The sequence below is a fragment of the Lygodium microphyllum genome, chromosome 17 (genome assembly GCF_053477565.2).
Source record: "Lygodium microphyllum isolate KBCC chromosome 17, Lygodium_microphyllum_v1.1.10, whole genome shotgun sequence".
Classification (NCBI taxonomy): domain Eukaryota; kingdom Viridiplantae; phylum Streptophyta; class Polypodiopsida; order Schizaeales; family Lygodiaceae; genus Lygodium; species Lygodium microphyllum.
Genome location: NC_141151.1, coordinates 25141032 through 25162148, shown reverse-complemented (window position 1 = coordinate 25162148; position 21117 = coordinate 25141032). Strand labels below are relative to the sequence as shown.

The 21117-nt window shown below is 42.4% G+C and overlaps 1 protein-coding gene across 8 annotated transcripts in view; it reads right to left on the bottom strand.

Moving 5' to 3' along the window:
* LOC148021701 (SEC-C motif-containing protein / OTU-like cysteine protease family protein) overlaps window positions 1–21117 on the bottom strand; it is an 83168-nt gene that overhangs the window by 17839 nt on the left and 44212 nt on the right. For 6 of the 8 annotated variants that reach the window (XM_087697193.1, XM_087697201.1, XM_087697194.1 and 3 more), the window contains 5 exons: window positions 10738–10839; window positions 10495–10644; window positions 10346–10407; window positions 8098–8380; window positions 7803–7869 (listed from right to left, as the gene is read on the bottom strand). In XM_087697193.1, coding sequence (XP_087553319.1) covers window positions 7803–7869; window positions 8098–8380; window positions 10346–10407; window positions 10495–10644; window positions 10738–10839 — 664 coding nt within the window. The remainder of the gene's footprint in view (window positions 1–7802; window positions 7870–8097; window positions 8381–10345; window positions 10408–10494; window positions 10645–10737; window positions 10840–21117) is intronic. The other 2 variants (XM_087697199.1, XM_087697200.1) reach the window with 2 other exon arrangements.

Here is a 21117-nt window from a genome sequence, read left to right as displayed (position 1 = left end):
GCCAATCCAATGTTTTTTGGATGGCAAGGCATGCATGCAATTATAGGGTAGCCAAGTTACTTTGGTGGTTGTACTAGTTTCCATGCTATGGTGGATTAGGGACCGCAGACGGGGATGTATAACACAACTTCTTATCATATACAGCAACTAATGCATGGTGTGCAAGGCCCAATGTAGCTAGGTATAGTTGGTAATATGCACAAACCCATGTATAACAATGTCAGCATGATGTTGGGGCACAAAGTGGCAAGTTTGGCAATGCATGTATGCAACCCACTATGTTTGGGACTCATGGTATTAATGCTGGTCATGCAAATCCTCAATATAGTGTTGGTCATGAGGAAAAATGCAGCTAGTAATACATGCAATGTATGGGAAAATGTATCTTGCATAGTTACCAGGAACGGGGAACGGGAACGGGAACGGGGGGAACGTCCAAAGTGAGGGAACGGGAACGGAGGGAACGGTATATATATATATATATAAGAGAGAGAGAGAGAGAGAGAGAGAGAGTCAACACTTGTCTTAGAATCTAGAGAGAGAGATCATATCAACCATAATTCATGAAATTAGACTCTAGAGACATAATAATCAAGTTTCAACAATAATAAAGATTCAAAACATTGTAACTAGCAATGGATTGTCGCATTCATAATTCAACATTCTAATCAACAATGTTGCATAAGTCCAACTGGCAACAAGTGTGCATTGCAAAAACACAAAATATGCACTAAACTTTAAAGCCTAAATAGTAAAGATCCAAGTTACAAGAGCTCCAATTTCCAAGTCAATACTCTAAAGTTCCAAAAGTCTAGCTACTAAGTGCTCTGATTCATGGAAGATGGCTCCACTGTGCCTGAATGCTCATCTTGCTGAACAACATCCTGCCCATCATCATCACCATCATCATCATCGTCATCTTTTTCCCAACATATAAAAGAATCAGCCTTTGCAACTGATGTACGAGCTAGCAAGCGAAGATTGGAGCTTACATAAACTAGGTCATTCGTCTTCATTGTACCAAGACGATTTCTCTTCTTTGAGTGAATGTGATTGAATGAGCTCCATAGTTGCTCTAAACAAGAAGAGCTAACTGTTTGGCTAAGAATACGAATAGCCAAACTCTGCAACTCTGGAGCTTCTACCCCGTAGTCCTCCCACCATAAAGCCGCCCCAATATTTATCCTATCCTCTAGTGCATCCTCTGTACCAAACATTCCTAATGTTTGCCGATATACAGAGAGCTGATTTTTAATTTTGCGTTGCATTTCACGGCTGGGATAAAGCCTTGCAAGCAATGTGTTCCAAGCCTTGACCACCTCAAGGTCTCTTTCTTGCATCTTTCCTTGAAACTCAGGATCAAGCACATATGCTGCAGCATGCATAGGAGAGTCATACTCATTCCATCTACTGATGCATAACTCCTTGATCTACTCATACCTATCTGCATTTGGTTCCAAACTCTCCACCCTCTCAATCATGCGATCCATACCTTCATAGATCTTCCCAATGCATGGATCCATGCCATCTGCAAGCCTCAACATGTGCATAATAGGATCAACCATTTGGTTGGTGCGATTAACCTCATCCCAAAAATCTCTATCAGAAACATATGCATTACGTAACACAGTAGTAGCAGTGGCAGCCCCAGTCCAATTTTCATACTCATCACTAGCAAATAGCTCCCGAATTGCACCTTTGCAATAGTGCAATCGACCAAGCATAAGAAAGTTATATGCAAATCGTGTATCCGAGTATTTAAGAAGTTCTTTGTCACTTCTCTTGCGAAACTCAGCATGCAAGTACTGATGATTACATATAAAAGTGATAATCTTGTTGCCTTTCGCAACAAGAGATGCAATCCATGGCAAGTCTCCAATATCCTTCAACAAGTTATTCAAGCAATGCACCATGCATGGACTAAAGGTGATATGTGGATACATTGCCATTAAAATGTTTCCTGCTGCCCTATTTGTAGATTCACCATCTGCCACAAACTGCCCTACATTTTCTGCCCCAACAGCCTGCACTGCCTCGCACCACTCGGATGCCAATACATCTGCACTCTTTCCAGTCTCTGAAGCATCATGACTACCAATGAAGTATACATCTCCACGAGAATATGCAACAACACCATGTATGGACCTATGGCGTGTGTCACTCCATCCATCTGCTATCAATGTCACTCCATTTCTTGCCCATTGATTGCGAATATTTGCTGTTGCAATCTCTATGGCCACTTTCTCCTTTTGAAGCAATGTAGTCCTAATAGTTTCTGATGAAGGGGGCTTATATGTGGGTCCACACTCTGCAATCTTTGTCACCATATTTAAAAAATAAGGTGACCTGGCTGATTTGAATGCAATATGGTCATGGTAAAAAAAAGCGTGCCACTGCTACATCTGTTTCCTCTTTTTTCTTTGGTTCCCATGAAGTATGCAATGAACTCTGTTTAACACCACGACCTGTTGCCATTGATGGCCCACGAGAAGGCTGCGTAGCCACTAATCCTGGTGGTCTTCTGCATGAAGCACCATGCCCTGCTGGCCTTGGAGTCCATGTCGTTGGATCCACTGCTATATTTGGCGTCCTCTTGGCATGCGAATTCCCCATAGAAGTGGCTATGTGGTCAAGTAACTCCTGCCTTTTCTCAATTGATACATTGGTGCAAAAACACACCTCTTTCCCCTCCTCATGTAGAAGATGGGCTCTCACTTTATCAGCCCCACTAGTGCGAGCATAAGGGCAAAGTTTGCATTTCCAAGGGCGAGCCCCTCCACCTCTCAATGGCACCCCTGCATCTACCTCATCCCACCATGACCAAGTAGTGCTTCGACTTCGTCCAGTTGTTGACGAAGTACCTGCTGAGGATGATGAAGATCCCATAGATGTCAATGATGCCATCTATATAGAAGTGACAAATAATCAGTAAACTGTAAACTTCAATGAAATTAGTAATTACAAAAATTTGCAGCCAACATTTCAACATCCATGCGTCAAAGTTCAATGAAATTGCAAAAATTTCAACCAAGGTCCAAAGTGTACCGTGTGCCGCACGCGACGTAGGCGGAAGACTCAGAGGCAGGTGGGAGAGTCAGATGCGCAGAAGTAGGCACGGCGCACGCCCACGGCCTTGGCGAGGTAGGTGTGGCAGGCCGAGCAGCCTGCAAGCGGAGGAGCAGACGCAAGCGAGGGAGCAAGCGGGGGAGCAGGAGCAGGAGCAGGCGAGGCAGGTGCACGAAGCAGGCGGAGGAGCACGAGCAGGCGAAGGAGCACGAGCAGGCGGGGCAGGCGGGCAGGCGGCCGCAGGCGCAGGGGACAGGCGCAGGCGCAGGCGCAGGGAACAGGGGTTAGGCGCAGGCGACAGGCGCAGGGGACAGACGCAGGCGCAGGGGACAGGCGTAGGCGACAAGCGACAGGGGACAGGCGCAGGCACAGGGGACAGGGGACAGGCGACACGCGACAGGCGACAGGCGGGAGCGAAACGTCAAACAGGACTTTTTTTTTTTAAATTAAAAAATTACATGGCTGAGCTGGAACGACCGTTCCAAACAGGGAACGGCCAGGGAACGAGATGGAACGAACTGGAACGGGCCAAGGAATCGGCTGGAACGTTTCGCCAGCGTTTCCTCGGCTCGTACCTCCCGAAACGCGTTAATCCGTTCCTATGCGCCGGAACGGGCGTTCCCTGTTTCTATGGTATCTTGGTATGGTTGGTAGTATGCAAATTCGTCAACTAGATGCAATGTTGCATATTAGTTTAAGTTGGAATTGCAGCAATGTCAAAGTATAAGGTATCGCAATGCTTAAGGGAAAGAAAGACCTACAACCAAGTTGAGGTTTCAAGGTAAGTTAGATGTAAAGTTTCCATATGTTTCTTCATGAAACTTTAGCATTGCTTCACCAATAGATGCAAAGTGGATGGAAGAGGATAACTTGCAGACCATCCTCAATTGTTGCAACTTTACCGAGATGCCTTCTAATTAGAGCTGACTTTGGTTCGGGCTCAATTAGGCTCAATAGAGCAAGGGTCCAAAGCATTGCCTGATGCTCAAAGGGGAGGTAGCACTTCCACTCCGCCAGTTGTGGACAACTCTCATATGTGATGGATCTTAGATTTACTTAGCGTACATCCAAGGTACTGTGATGACAGTATGTTTGCTATGAGGTCACTACTCGATATACTAGTCACTGTAAGATATATGCAGATAAGTATGAGTTTTAACCGGACACTGAAATTATACTTTTGCATCAATTATAGATCAGTTTGGCATGAGGTTTTGCCTCAATTTTAAGACAAAAATTATGATCAATTTTTTATCAATTTGAGGACCATTTATGGTCACCTTTGGGATCAGTTTTGCATTTGTTACTAATTAATTTTGCAATCAACTTGCGATCCGTTTGAAATCACATTTGTAGCAGTTTATGATCGGTTGGCAGATCAGCAAGCAATCAGTTCAAGGTCAGTTTATACTCAGTTTCCAATAGTCTACAACTGGTTCTATAGACAACAACATGTCAGTAAATGCCATTGACAAGTTCAGCCATGGTTTATACTGAATTAATGCTTTTTTATGGTTGATGGTCAGAACAATTGTGAGAAACATGAGTTATGGATGCATCCAATGGGTTTCTAGCAACAATTCTGGACTAATTTTCAATTTTATGTTATGTATATGTTGATTGGAAATTTTCAACAGATTTGGGGCATATGGCATGGTTGGACAACAGTGACCAATATTGTGACTATGATGCCTTATGGAAATTCCAATGCAGTATACTTTTCCTTTGGTACAATGTAATGCAATCGAGAACGATTACAAAGATTTCAAGAGGATAGTCTATCACAAGGACATTAAATTTTATTGCTTTGCTTAGCATTTGATTAAAAGTTAATCAAATATGCTAATATGACTTGCATATGTGAGGTGCGAGTTAATAGTGTAGACCCATGACCCCAAGATATTAGTTGTTGGTACCAAAGGCAAAAGTTGTAATAAGTTATGTCTGATAAGTACTAGGTGATACCCGGTGTTAGATTTTGATCTAGACCAATTTATTGGCTAATGTCAATGGTGACATTAGAGACTAGGCAGTAATTATTTATTTAATTAATTAATACTAGTCTAAGGGTCAATAACTGACCGGGGATACTTCGTAGACCAATTGGCCTAGCCAACTTAATTATTGGCTGGTAGAACTAATTTTTGGAGCACTAGAATAATTATTAAATCAATTTTTTAGCAATAGAATAATTATTAAATTAATATTTTAAAATTTAATTTAATAAGATGGATAATACTGAAAAATGATATTAGAAGGTTATCACTTGGCAAAACTTACCCATGCAAGTGAAAAAAACGTTTTTGGGGGTTGGTGGAAGTCTATTCCAACCATTGTAAGAGAGGAGGCTATTAGAGAGCAAGGAGAGGTGGTTGATGTGATTTGCAACCACTAGGGACCATTCCTACAGCAGATGACAGCAATAGTTTGGAGCCCTACAAGAGCACGTGATAGCAGCCCAAGGTTCATCTGGTGCAGGTGACAGCATACAAGAGGAGACACCAGCCTTTCTAGCGGTCCTAAGCTGTAGGAGATAGCTTCAATGGCTGTTTGAGCAAGGTAGCAGTAGTTTTTCAATCTTTCTCGCGATGAAACTCTAAAATTTCTCTCACAACAATATTCTCTCTCATGCCCTAACCATCTCCCATCTTAACTCAACATTTTCCAGCAGTTTGAGTCATCAAAGAAATAGATTTCGATCAACCTCTACTGTAAATCCTAACTTACAGAAAAAATTAGGCTTTGTCAGCCACCTCGAGACGCATGCTAAAAATTGAGGGCCTATGATTTGAATTCCAACAGCTAAAATTGAGGAATTTCAAGGAGATTCAAGAGGCCAACTAGCCAATATCAGATTTGGGGCTGAATTTGTCTTTCAAGGAGGAAGGTGAAGGCCCAATCCCCAAGCAAACCAAGGGGCAAATTGGTTTGGAGGCTTGCTGGTCAGTTTTAATAGCAAGAGGCACTTGGATTAGCGGTGGAGATCAGAGGATCTCAATTGTACTCCTCCATTTGCAATACAAGATAAAGAAATACCTAGAAGGGCACAAATTTTGGGGCCGACATGGTATCCAATGTCCAAGATTAATGTGGTAAAGTGTGCATTTTCAGTTTACGTGAATTTTATGCTTGTTGTAATTAGTGCTTAATCAGGTTATTTACCACCCTATTTGAGGAGGAAGGCTGGTTTCAACCTACCACACTTGGGATGATTGACTTAGGTCAGCTTCACTATTTCCTTGGCATGGAGTTCTACATGATGAGCATGGAATGATGGATCTGTCTCTCCAAGTGGAACTATTTTCTTCAAATCCTTTTTATCTATGGCATGAGAAAATATATCCTTGTCTCTACTCCCATGGATCTGAACAGCAAGCTTTCGCTTGAAGATAGTTCAGAGCTAATTGTGATTTGTTACCTGATATTAGCAGTTGGTTGGTTTCCTTCTTTACCTAGTCAACAATTTGTAGGGCTATTTAAGTTCATATTGGGCCAGAAGAATAGACACCAGGCAATCAAATGAAGGATAGGCTTGCTAGTGATGCTACTTTGGAGTTTTTTTATCTTTATAAACATCTGGAGTTAGAGCATGTACAGAAGCAACACACCATCTTCTACTCCAATAGTCAGCACCATTGCTGTAGCCCAGAATTTAGTCTACTATCTGAGGACCAAACACATTGGGGTTTATTACCACCTTATTAATGAGGAGACCAAGCTGGCAACACTCAAGAGTGGAGTTTCTCCCTATGCAAGACAATATAGCAGATGTTTTCACCAAGGCTTTACCTCTCAACGCCTTGGAGACCCACTGTATGGAATACGAGTTGGACCTACCATGATTTCTTTGTTCATTTGAAATGGGGCTGTCATTTTCCATGATTTCTTTGTTCATTTGAGATGGGGCTGTCATTTTCCCTGCATATCACTTGAACATGTATGTTTTAGCCTCTCAGCTCATTTGAGTTATTGTTCCCCAATACTATCTCCAAGAAAGGTGTTGAAAGATTTCTTGTCGAGCTCCACCCTCGGGAATTTCAGGTTTTGCTGCGAAGCTAACCTGTCTTGGGGCCGTATTTTGGTCCATTTTTTGCCAAATTGGTCCAACCTGCCTACAGGGTTGGACCATTTTCAGGGTTTTGTCTTTTTATAGGCAGCATGTATGATCTGTCAGTTCTCGCCTACAGGTTGGCCATATTCCAGGTCAGGCCATTTTCATGAGTTTTATCTTTTCATAGGCAGCATGTACAATTTATCAGTTCTCTGTTCTGTACTTTTAAATACTTGTATACCATATGCATCTATGTAATCTGAATTATCATAGCACATCGAGATAATAAGCTTCAATGTACCATATGCATTTATGTAATGTCAATACTGTATTGAAACAATAAGACATCACAAACCTTCTTAGGAGTATATTGTATAGATTTTAGATGAGGGGACCATTAAGTCCAATAAAGGTTATCGGATCATATTAGTCCAACATGATCTGCAGATAGGGAGTTTCTCTTAGTTCGTTCCATGCCTCCCCTATACTAAGCATAAATCCCTTGAGTTGTGCCCTTTCCCTTTGAATGCTCATAAAATGCTGACTGTGAGAAGTACCTGGAAAGTGTGTGTCTTTCTACATTGTTCTAACAATAATTGCAAAAAAATGAAACGGTGGTTTTGCTACATATAGCATCGTCCTGTAAGTTTTTAACTTCACTTGGCAAACTATGATTGGAGATTACCATATGTTGAACGTTCGTCAATGTCTCCTTGATCATCATCTTCAATGCAATCACCAGAAGCCCCCTTCTGTAAGAGTCAAAAAGCATTGTAAATTATCACACACACATACCATACATGATCAGAATCTAAGAACAAAAATGACACAGAATGTAAGGCTCCACATTGCTTTATCTGGGGGAGGTTGTAGAGCATAAATACCCTTTCTGTTGCATCAGTAGTGAGCTTGAACAATCAATCTCTAGTAAGTTTCTGCTTATCTAGAAATAATAGACTGTAGGAACGACAGTCATATACCTCACAAGGATTTTCAAAATCAAGATAAACTTGTCTTCTTTGAGAGGAGACTCCTGTATGCTTAGCAGAGTGTCCTTGATTGATTTTCCTTTCTACTTGCTCCTCTGTAGGTGACTTCATGAAAGGGTCATAAGACTTGATAACATTTTTAGTACTATCAAAACACAAACCACTGCCACACTCTATAAGAGCAGGTACCTCAAGCAAGATTGTTTTGGCTGGTCCTTCTTCTTTGTCATCCTTAGCACGCACACTATTGTAATGCTCTTCATTATGGTATGATCTATTAGAAAATGATTGGCACGCTTATGGAAACACAGACCAACAAAACTCACCATTAACTCACCAAAACTCACTATTGTGATGCTCTTCATTATGGTATGATCTTTTAGAAAATGATTGGCACGCTTATGGAAACACAGACCACCAAAACTCACCATTAACTCTCTCCACTCACTTCAAGGATACGTCAATAGTAAATGCATGTACTATGCAATGACATTTATTTGCCACAAAGAAAGCATTAGCAGATCATTTATTCTTTCCACCTTTTTTATTTTGGTGTTTCTTGGTGAAATGCAGATAATAGAAGGCTGTGTGATTGCAAGTTGACAGATGCTTGAAAATAACTATGAACACAAGGATACATTAATTGCCATTGCCACAAAGAAAGCATTAGCAGATTATTTGTTCTTTCCGCCTTTTTTCATTTTGGTATTTCTTGGTGAAATGCAGATAATAGAAGGTTGTGCGATTGTGAGTTGACAGGTCCTTGAAAAAAACTGATAAACACAAGGATACATTAATGTATGTGCCATGCTTTCTCAGTAAAATGCAGATAATAGGAAGGCAGTGCAATTGTGAGTTGACAGATCCTTGAAAACAACCAAAGAGCATGCAACTTTGAGGACCAATGTTTACCATGGATTGCTAGATAGTAATATGAAATGAAACAAGCTATGAATCTGGAACCAATAGAATCAAAACATTCTGATTAACATCATTCAGTATTTAAAGACTCTGTATATATCTAGGTCCAATGCAAATCTATATTTCACACCCAGTTCTGTTCAATCCCTATTCTTTTATTATCCTTCCTCGCTAAATAGAGCCCTACAGCCCATAGCCTAGAAGAATGGCGAATGAAGCTTTCCTTAGGCATGTCTGCAACTGCTGAATCAATGGTACCGCTGTCTTTGTCTAGGCAGCCATGTTGACAGGCTATAAATTTAGACAAAGAGCAATGGCCTGATGTATTTAGAGTAATTAACATGTTGTATATTACATTTAGAATAACTTGTTGCTCCTTGATGAAAATTACAGGCATATCTAAGTAGATGACTGGACCAAAGGTGCTGAAATTAGTTGCATTTAGAATAATTTACATTATGTATTGAGCTGCAGATGATGTTGTGGAAGAGCACTGGGAAAATGTAAAGACTTTTAACTTGAAATCAAGTCTTTCCTTTCTTGAATGAACCTATGTTTTACACCTAGAGTATGGCTAAAAAAGCTGCTCAGGGAGTACAATACTAATGGAAACACTGTGTAAGAGATTGTAATGGTAAGGGTTGTGGCTGTTTGAAGGTATGCAAGGGTGTTCAAAGAGAGCAGATATTTCAGGGGCTGATTAAAAAGGCAACTGCTTGCTGAGAAATGCATTAAGAGAGGAAAAGATCTACCTGAGTTGCAAAGATTACCTTTTTTCTTATCTTTCACGCTTGCTGAATTCATATCCAGAAGATTGACTTTGGAGTTTAGGTTAGACACGTTACGACAGTAGGTAAGACAGCCATGGTAACAACCTTCTCATGCCCTTTTAGAGTTTCGCGAATCACTTTATTTGAACATTTGTAGCGAACATTGAACTGCTTTTGGGTTTCTTACAACCACACATCACGATTGAAACTCAAATGCTACCGAGACTTGTGCTGTCAATAAAGAGCACATTTTGGCTTACACAGCCACGTTTTTACACAGAACAAGCCGCATCAGAAAACCCTGAACCTACACCAGTAATCTGTTATTGTTGTTGTGTCCTTACCTTAAGTTGGTCATCTGTGTGCTGAAATGAAGAAATTGGCAGTCCTATAATTCATTAAACGGTTACAAGTAATTATGCTCTTTCACACAGAAATTTGCCAAGTCATTTAAACAACAACAGAAAAGCATTAAATAGTCATAATGACAGTGAGCTTGGTTCAAATCACAATAACAATTGGTCTTTGCAAAAAAATAAGGAACTCACAAGTGGATACAATGAGCTTCTGTGCTTTTGAAATTATGAATGTGCCAACGTGGAGATAATATCTGCCCAGATAGTTATAGAAATAAGATGTTAAGTCCAAAAAACTAAGGTATATCATATGATAAGATGTTTTAAAACTTGACAGCTACCCGATGTATGCAAATGTTGGTATGAGTAACTAATGAGATTGCTTGTAATTCCATATGCCCTGCCCAGGTTCCCAACTCTCTCATGCTCTTACAATATTCATCAAAAGGGATTCCATCCTCAATAAATGGCTCATACTCCTCTCGGTGTGCCTGCAAAATGCAAATAAGAGGTTTTAAGAAAGACTTAAAGGTTGGATGACATGAAAAACCAAAAGCAGTTTCAAAATATCGACAACACTTGACCATATCGAGGCCTCCTGATCTGACTGTGTTCAAATCATGTTTTGTAACAATTTGAGTATTCAGATGTTTGCAGCTCGGGACTGCTAGAGGCTGATTGCAACTCTGTCCTGGACAAGGCAGCAGGAATATTATAGTGGATGCAAAGCGCAATGGTGTGCAAGATTGCATATGGTCTGGCTGTGCAGCATGCATCAGTGATTGAGAATTCTTTACCCTTTTCCAAACAGCAATTCTGCTCTATCATATCAATTGTTACAGAAACAGTGATCAAGGTGGGATGATGAAGCAGCACTTGATGTTTCCTAGTCTCAGAGAGGATCCTATCATGGACAGGAAGGTGGATGAGCTGATGGTCGTTGTTGTTACCAGTCCTATGTTGCTCCATCAGATACACCTCTGAAGCATTCATTCTTTCATGTTATTCCACCATCTTGGCAGTCCATCAGACCATCTCACCCTACTTGGTCTCAATGACAACTGCCTTGTTCAAAGGCTCCTTGACCGCTGGCCACACCAATCTTAGATATGCTCCTAGATAAGCATTCTTCAGTAGAGAACTAAGACCTACTTACATACGAGGTTTACTCAGTTAAATGGTCAGTGACCATCCTCTTAAGCTGACTGGCCATTTCTAGCAAATGGACTTCATGGGTGTAGGCCCACTTATTTCCGATGTCCTCCAAGCATCCATTAGACTGATAGATATACCTGATGAAATTATCAAACCTTGGAGAACATGCATTGTGCATATGTCCCTAGTTGTGAATCTAGTTGGGATTGTTGTCTTCCATGGACAATGCTTATAGCAGTACTAGACACTTGGCTATCGAATACAGTCTATACTCACAGATGTACAATAGTGAGCCAAACCCACATTCCCATGGGACTCAAAGCATTGAAAATGCAATCCGCAATCAACTTTTCTGCATAATATGCAGGATATGTTGATGATTGGTAGCCATCACCATAATCCTCATGACTTCCCGAAGGCATGTGGACATATCTGAAGATACTAAAGGACTTTGAAGTGATGCACATGCAACACATTTAAAACAATGCCTGGGATGCCTATTGGAACCTTATACCAAAAGCTTGTCAAATAGATTAATTGACGAGAGTCGAAGGTTGCATGAGAGCCAGTATGCTAGCGTAAGGGTTGCTTTCTTCCTCAGGATATTGATAAGGGCAGCAATCATTCATGGAGGAGCCTTGGACATCTTGGATGAGCATCCACAATATCTGCCATTGGACACTAACCATTAGGTCACTCAATGTGGACCTGCCCTAATTCATGTAGTGCAAATGCACGTTAAAAGGCCAAGGTGGTTAAGAAGTCCTATAAAAAGGACTCAATGGCTCACTTGTGTGATCGCCACTTCAACTTTTAAACCCTTGTCATAACTCTAGGACAATTAAGGGGTATTGTACTACAAGCATGCCTTAAAGGCATAGTAGCGAGGGAAACGGAACAAGAACAGAAACAAAAGGTCTTGATGGAACCGGAACAAGGCCCTAGGGGGAACGGGAACATGAGGAGGAACGACTTCTATTGTATACATAATACATATAGGTCTAAATTTATTCATTCATATATCTTACAAAAGCTCTTCAAAAGAAACATATACAATTTACAAAACATGATAATGTACTCCATGGGTGACACATCAGTTGCATAGAAATGGAACCTAAGACCCAAAATAAATTATAATCTAAGATCAAACTAGATGTAAGAATCAAGAAGCATCAAGATAGATGAAAGTGGCACAAGCTATGAGAGAGAGAGAGAGAGAGAGAGAGAGATTTGTTTTACATGTAAAAAGCTATTTGAGATCTTTCTCTCTCCTTTTTTTCGTAATAGATCTCTCTCGCTCTCTTTTTTTTTTCCGTAATGGATGTTATATTTATAAAGTACTAAACAACAAAAGAGTTACAAAATTCATGGCAAAGACGCAGAGGAAATTGCCATATGCCAGGGAAGTAAGTCCTCCCGAGGGAGTATGTCAGAGTGCCGAATAAGATCTATCTGCCAATGCAAGAGTCCTTTAAGCCTAGAAATATGTCCTTGAACATTAGAGGCTGAATCAAAAAGAAAAGCATTCCGAATGGTCCAATTGTGCCAACAGCCCCGGTATCGAAGAAAGTGAAACAAGATCTTCATATGTGATTGTGCCGGTGTGGGGTATTTGGGACGCACAAAAACCCAATCAAAAGGGCTTAGCAAGAAGCCAACCACTGTTTGCCAAACCACTGACAAGAGTGACCAGATTTTCTTAGCGAGAGGGCAAGAAATAAATCGACGACGGGCCAATTCCACACTGGTGGTGCAAAAGAAACAATTGCCGTTGGAGATTCGATGCTTGGAAAGGGCTGAAGCAAGAGGAAGACTACCAATCATCACCCTCCAAAGAAAGACCTTGCATTTGAACGGTGTCTTGTTCAACCAGCCCTCCATCACAGTTACCTTCCACCATGACTGAGATTTACACAATCGCCATACAGTATTAGCTTTAGTAACCAGCCATTGATGATCTTTAATCAGAAGATGATACACCTCGTTAGCTGAGGCCTTTTCCAAATTCAGCTGGCCTACAAGGTCCCAGTCCTGCCAGGGACGATCCGAAGCAAGGGCGGGAAAGGGTTGTCTGCTCTGGAGCACCATCAAAAGCTGTCCCCATAAATCACGGTATCCACGAGGGATCCCGAAAAGCCTCCTAGCTGTACGAAACGATATCAACACATTGCGAGTGGCAAGGGTGGCATCTGCAACTGAAGTCAAGCCCAAGCATGCCATACAGTTAAATTTTGGTCTGGGCTCACGTTTGCCTTCCCAAGAAAGTAATCGCGAGGCTGCCAACAATTCCAATTGAAAAGAGTTAGTAGCTAAGCAGTCCTCCACAAGATGCCACTGAGCCTTCTGGAGAAACAATTTCTAGGAGCAGACCAAATGAGCAAGCAAGGATGATGAAGGACTAGAAAACTGACAGTCTGCATTAAGAATATGCCACCAGGAGCTCCGAATTTGGGCATTACCATGCACAAGCCCATGATCCTCAAGAAAATAACGGGCTATAAAGACCCACGCATGATGATCCAAGCACATGGCACGACAAAGAGACCAACGGAGTGCCAGCATATGAATTTCGGCATCCAAAATAGCCCCGCCACCCATGCGTTTGGGGGTACATGCATGCGACCGAGAAATCCATGAAATGCCTGCATGCAAGGAATCCTTCTTCCATAACATGAAACGAATGTACTGAGTAAGAGCATTCAATGCAGTAGTAGTCCAAGGTAGCAACAGCAAGAAATATGTGAGCATTGGCAACAAAATTGTCTGAGCCACTTTGAGGCGAACATGGAAGGGCCACGCCTGTGACTTCCAACACAGAAACTTAGCTGCTAGTTTCTGTGAAACCCACTCTAGTAGTTGCTTTGGCCGAACATCAACACCCAGAGGGTACCCAAGTTGCCTAACAATGGAACCACGAGGAACAACCATTCCCTGCCAGTCCAATGACTGCAAATCGGACTCCGTGCAACTGAGAATGGTTGATTTCAAAGCATTGATATGAAGACCAGAAGCCTGACCAAAGAGAGTCCAAGCATCTAATGCTTTGCGAAGATTATCCTTGTCCGCACGCAAAATCATAAAGCTGTCACATCAGCCAAGGATTGACTAATAAAGTGCTGTCCAAAAGGAAGAGACAATCCAGCCAACTGATCAGAAGCTGCCATATGGGATAATATCAAAAGAACCAGATGAGTCACAATGGCAAAAAAGACAGGACTCAAAGGGCAACCCTGTCTCATAAAGCATGCAAGGACAAATGGCTTGGTAACGCCACCATTCAGCATAACTCGCAAAGAAGCCGCAGCACTAATGGTGTGGATCAAACGAGACATCCGAGTGCCAAAGCCCATAGTAGACATAAGTTCTGCAATGAACAACCAGTCTAAATAATCAAAAGCCTTTTCCAGGTCCAATTGGATCAATACCACCTCCTAATTAGAGTGCCTTGCATAGTCAATAGCCATTTGCACATTTAAGACATTATGCAGAATGTTTCGGCCCTTAATGAAACCATATTGAAGCGGATGCACAATGGCAGAAAGATGCTTATGGAGCCGATTCACCATCACTTTGGAAAAGATTTTATACATAGAACCCATCAAAGAAATTGGACACCAATGTTTCAACATAGATGGTGAAGGAACTTTTGGAAGCAGTTTGATAAGTCCTTTCCATGAGGAAGGTATGAACCCCATTTCTCAAACCTGCTGAAACATAGCCGTCAATGGTTTCACCAATCGAGTAGCAAAAACCTCAAAGAATTCATTGGTGAGACCATCCCAACCGGGACTTTTATCCTTGGGCAAGTGTAACAAAACATCCATAACCTCCTCCTCACAAATATCGGTCTCCAATGTAGTTTGCATGTCATGAGAAACCTGATTGCGGACCAAATCATAGAAAACTGAGCAAGCATGAGTAATTTGGTCAGAAGGTGAAGGAGCAGAACCAAGCAGGTCTAGAAAATAATTCCTGCACATATTCACAATAGTCTGAGGATCAATGACCATTTGACCGTTTGCATCCTGGAGTCTAGTCATATTCTCTCGAGCAGGGGATGCATGGAGAGCTCAAAAGAACTTATGAGTCTGACAAGCACTATCTTGCAAATTCTCAGTCAAATTTTGCAATTTGGCCTGCTGATAAGATTTCAACTGAAACTCTTTAATAAGATCAGCCAAATGCATAGCCAATGGCAACAGAAATGCATCATCTGGAGTCTCCACCAGTAGAGAACGAACCAAAGCCAGTAATTCCTCTGCTGCTTGTCGGCGCCACCAACAAAGAGAGGCATTATGAATCCCATGCTGCCGAACAACCCGCTGCACATTAGAGAGCAATCGTTCAAAAGAAGCATTGCCCTCAGAGGAAAAGTCCAATAAAAATCTATCAATCAATTGCTGCATATAACCCTGAAAGATTGAGTGCTTCAAATAAGACAAGTTGAAACGCAAAGGGAGTCTATCCAGAAATTACTTAAAAGGTGCAATGGGTTGCGCAAGCATCTCAAGCTGTAGAGAAAAATGGTCCGACAAGGTATATTACTGCAACACTTTCATTTCCAGCATCTCAAGAAGAAAAGCATCATCCTGCATGATGTACATGCGGTTCAACCGCGACCATGTAGTTTTATACTGTGCAGAATGAAAAGTAAACCCTGTAGAAGAAGGGTGTAGTTATGACCAGAGATCTTGCTTAAGTACGGCAAGAGCAAATGCATTCCACACACGGCTTTCCGGAGCGTCCATCACCGAATGCTTTGATGTGGACTGTGAAGAATCAACACACATATTAAAATCCCCAATCAAAAAACCCCATCTGCCAAGTGACAAGGAGGTCTGCAAAGTATTCCAAAGATCCCAGCAGAATAAGGGGTCATTTGGAGCATAGAGCCCAAGTAACCATAAGATCTCTCCTTCAAATAAAGCTTCAATCACCACAAAACGACCATGTACATCATTTTTAATAAGAACACGCTGATATTTCTCATGTACAATCATAAGCACACCAAAATAATGCATGGCATGTGTCCCTGCATAAAACAAGTGAAACCCATGGCAATCCACAACTTTTCCTACTTCACCGTGACTCTTGTGCTCAACAGCGCACAAGACATCCCACTAATTCTCATGCAATAAACTCCACATGGCATGTTGCTTATTGCGAGAACAAATGCCTCGCACACGTGCCTATCTTCATGTGTATTGAAAAAAGAAAATCAGGAACGAGGCAAAGCTTGCCCCGATTTAACATTTTCTGCTAGAATGTCAAGAACTCCCTCATCCAAAAAATCAGCTAACACGGCAAAAGAATTCCGATGAGCAAATTTAGAAGTAGATGGTGTATCCACTGTCTTGGGGATGGAACGGGGATAACGACGATCCCATGGGGTAATCACGTTACCTCTAGCATCAAAAGCCAACTTAGCAGGTGGGCCCTTCGAACCATCCGTATATACTTTCCTAGTGGGCTGATTGCGAGGAACAGAAGAAACTATAGCATGAGTAGTGTGCTTTGAAGACAACATGTCTTTCCTGCGTACACAAACGGTTACGATTCGTGGACCTTAGACTCGGAGGAACCAAAACAGTGCCCACAACGGCCATGGCATCCTTTAACAGTAGCCAGGAGACAGCCGGACAGTTTTCCACTTCAACCCACACCGGGCATTCGCGTCGAAGTAAACGCTGAAAATCTGCCATTAGGCGCCATGGCACAACATGGACCAAATGGCGATCAAAGAACAGTGGCAGTTTAGTCAGCAGATCGGCACGATGTTGCTCGGATTTCAACAGCACCTCATAAAAGCCTCGGGGCCCAACAAAAATCTCTTCAACACACTCCCCTTGTAGTAGACTTTGCAGCCATTGGCGAATATAGGAAAGCACAATGATCCTACCAGTGAAGAAGAGTATAACCGCACGTTCATAAAACACTAAGAATGAGCGAAACACATTTTTAGGATCCACAGCGGCTTCCAGAACATCTTCAGTTTCAAAGCCAAAAAACGCTTCATGATTATGTTGAATATAATCACCAAGCAGAGTGTTGGCAAACTCCAACAAATGCTCCCAGTCAACATCCTGAGAATCCACAGAATCAGAAGCAACCTGAGCATAAGAACGTTCCTGATGATCCATTGTGTCTTCCGAAGTATGCTTGGTGCATTTGCCCGCAAGCTGGAAGTCAGGATCAGGTGGCATCTCCTCTGTGCAAGGAACCATATCCTCTGGTTCCTTTGTTTCAGAATCCGGACCAAGGGCTGCCACCGTTTGGTCAATAAAGGCCAAGTCCAGACCAGCCATATTGTATCACCACTTTAACCCGAGATCTGAAGCTATTTACAGGGCGCTCTCTCTCTCTCTGTGTAGGACGTTGTACCTTAGGTCCTCTGCACAAATCTATATTCTACGGTATTGTTTGTACAGACTTTAACACAATCTATCTCCTTCTAGGATTAGAGCAGGCCGTCATAGATAGATCCTCGGAGTCAAACACAGGGCAGTGTGCCAGAGGAATGTCAGGATGTAGATCAGGTCGATGATGATACACAGATGTGCTGGGACAGAGTGCGCACAGGACCGAAAAGGGACCTTTGGAAGGCAAGGGCAGGATTCAACGTGTCGGGTAGGGAAGACGGCTCTCTCTCTCTCTCTCTCTCTCTCTCTCTCTCTCTCTCTCTCTCTCTCTCTCTCTCTCTCTCTCCCTCCCTCCCTCCCTCCCTCCCTCCCTCCCTCCCTCCCTCCCTCCCTCTCTCTCTCTCTCTCTTTTTTGTAAAAGGTAATTGTATTAATTACGAAAAAAAGTACAAGTTTACATGATTACAAGATACACGATGGCTCTAAGCCACCGTGTGTAAACTGTCAGTACAAAACGCCGACAAAGATACACAAGTCATGGCAAAGACAGAGGAAATTGCCAGATACCAAGGAAGTAAGTCTTCCCGAGGAAGCAAGTCTCAGTGTCGAATGAGATCTATCTGCCAAAGCAAGAGGCCTTTAAGCTTGGCAATGTGTCCTGGAACATTAGAAGCCGAATCAAAAAGAAAGGCATTCCGAGTAGTCCAATTGTGCCAGCATCCCCAGTATCTAAGAAAATGGAACAAGACCTTCATATGCAACTGTGCCGGTGTGGGGTATTTTGGGCATACAAAAACCCAATCGAAAGGACTCATCGAGAAACCAACCACAGCTCGCCAAACTGCTGATAAAAGCGACCAAATTTTCTTAGCGAGAGGGCAAGAGATAAATCGGTGATAGGCCGATTCCACAGTAGTGGTGCAGAAGAAACAATTGCTATTAGAGATTCGATGCTTGGAAAGGGCTGAGGCAAGAGGAAGACCACCAATCATTACCCTCCAAAGAAAGACCTTGCATTTGAAAGGTGTCTTGTTCACCCATCCCTCCATCACAGTTGCCTTCCACCATGACTGAGATTTCCGCAACCCCCATACAGTATTAGCTTTAGTAACCAGTCATTGATGATCTTTAATTAGAAGATGGTACACCTAGTTAGCCTAGGCCTTTTCCAAATTCAACCGGCCTACAAGGACCCAGTCCTGCCAAGGGCGATCCATAGCAAGGGCAGGAAAGGGTTGCCTGCTCTGGAGCACTAACAAAAGCTGTTCCCATAAATCCTGGTATCCACGAGGTCTTCGGAAAAGCCTCCTGGCAATAGAAACGATATGAAGACATTACGACTGGCAAGGGTGGCATCTGCAACAACTGAAGTCAAGCCCAAACGGGCCATGCGGTTAAATTTTGGTCTAAGCTCCTGTTTGCCTTCCCATGAAAGTAATCTAGAGGCTGTCAACAATTCCAGTTGAAAAGAGTTAGTATTTACGAGGTCCTCCGCTGGATACCAATGCGCCTTCTGGAGAACCAATTGCCAAGAGCCGACCAATTGAACAAGCAGGGATGAGGAAGGACTCGAAAACCGAGAGTATGCATTAAGAACATGCCACCAGGAACCTCGAATTTGTGTATTCCCATGCAGAAGCCCGCGGTCCTTAAGAAAATAACAGGCTATAACGGCCCACGGGTGATGCTCCACACACATGGCACAAAAAAGAGACCAACGAAGTGCCAACATATGAGTTTCGGCATCCAAAATAGCCCCACCACCCAGGCGTTTGGGATACATGTATGCGACCACGAAATCCACGAAATACCTGCATGAAATGAATCCTTCTTCCATAACATGAAACAAATGGGCCGAGTGAGAGCATTCAAAGTAGTAGGACTCCAAGGCAGCAATGGCAAGAAATATGTGAGCATTGGCAGCAAAATTGTTTCAGCCACTTTGAGGCGAACATGAAAGGGCCAAGCTTGCGACTTCCAATACTTAAACTTTGCTGCCAGTTTCTGTGAAATCCACTGTAGTAGTTGTTTTGGCCAAACATCAACACCCAAAGGGTACCCAAGATGCCTGACAATGGAACCATGGGACACAACCTATCCCTGCCAGCCCAATGACTGTAAATCGGACTCCGTACAACTGAGAATGGCTGATTTGAAAGTATTGATACGAAGACCAAAAGCATAACCAAAGAGCGTCCAAACATCTAATGCCTTGCGAATATTGTCCTTGTCTGCACGTAAAATCATAAAGCTGTCATCCGCCAAAGATTGACTAATGAAGTGCTGACCAAAAGGAAGAGACAATCCGGCCAACTGAGCAAAAGCTGCCATGAAAGATAACATCGAAAGAACCGGATGAGTCGCCAGGGCAAAGAAGAGAGGACTAGAAGAACAACCCTGTCTCACAGAGCATGCAAGGACGAAGGGCTCTGTAACACCACCATTTAGCATAACTCGCGAAGAAGCCGCCGCACTAATGGTGTAGATCAAGCCGGACATTCGAGTGCAAAAGCCCATAGTAGACATAAGTTCTGCAATGAAAGACCAGTCTAAATAGTCAAAAGCCTTTTCCAGATCCAATTGGATCAATAACACTTCCTGACTAGAGTGCCTTGCATAGTCAATAGCCATTTGCACATTTAAGATATTATGCAGAATGTTGTGGCCCTTAATGAAACCATATTGAAGAGGATGCACAATGGCCAGAAGATGTTTGTGGAGCCGATTCGCCAGCACTTTGGAAAAGATTTTATACATCAAACCCATCAAAGAGATAGGTCTCCAATGTTGCAACATTGACGGCGAAGGAACCTTTGGAAGCAATTTGATAAGCCCTTATTTCCAGGAGGAAGGCATGAACCCTGTTTCCCAAACCTGTTGAAACATAGGCGTCAGTGGCTTCACCAGTTGGGTAGCAAAACTCTCAAAGAATTCATTGATGATACCATCCCAACCGGGACTTTTATCCTTAGGCAGACGCAACAAAACATCCATAACCTCCTCCTCACAAATATCTGTCTCCAAAGTAGTTTGCATATCAAGTGGAACTTGATGTCGGACCAGATCATAGAAGACTGAACGTGCATGCTTAACTTGGTCAGAAGGTGACTGAGAACAACCAAGAAGATCTAGAAAATAATTCCTGCACATATTAACAATAGTCTAAGAGTCCATGACCATTTGACCCTCTAAATTCTGGAGTCGAGTCATATTTTCTCGAGCAGGAGAGGCATGTAGAGCGCGAAAGAACTTATGAGTTTGACAAGCACTATCTTGCAAATTCTCTGTCAAATTTTGCAATTTGGCCTGCTGATAAGATTTCAACTGAAACTCTTTAATAAAATCAGCCAAACGCATCGCCAATGACAGCAGAAATTCATCATCTAGAGTGTCCACCAGCAGAGAACGAACCAAAGCCAGTAAGTCCTCTACTGCGTGTCGACGCCGCCG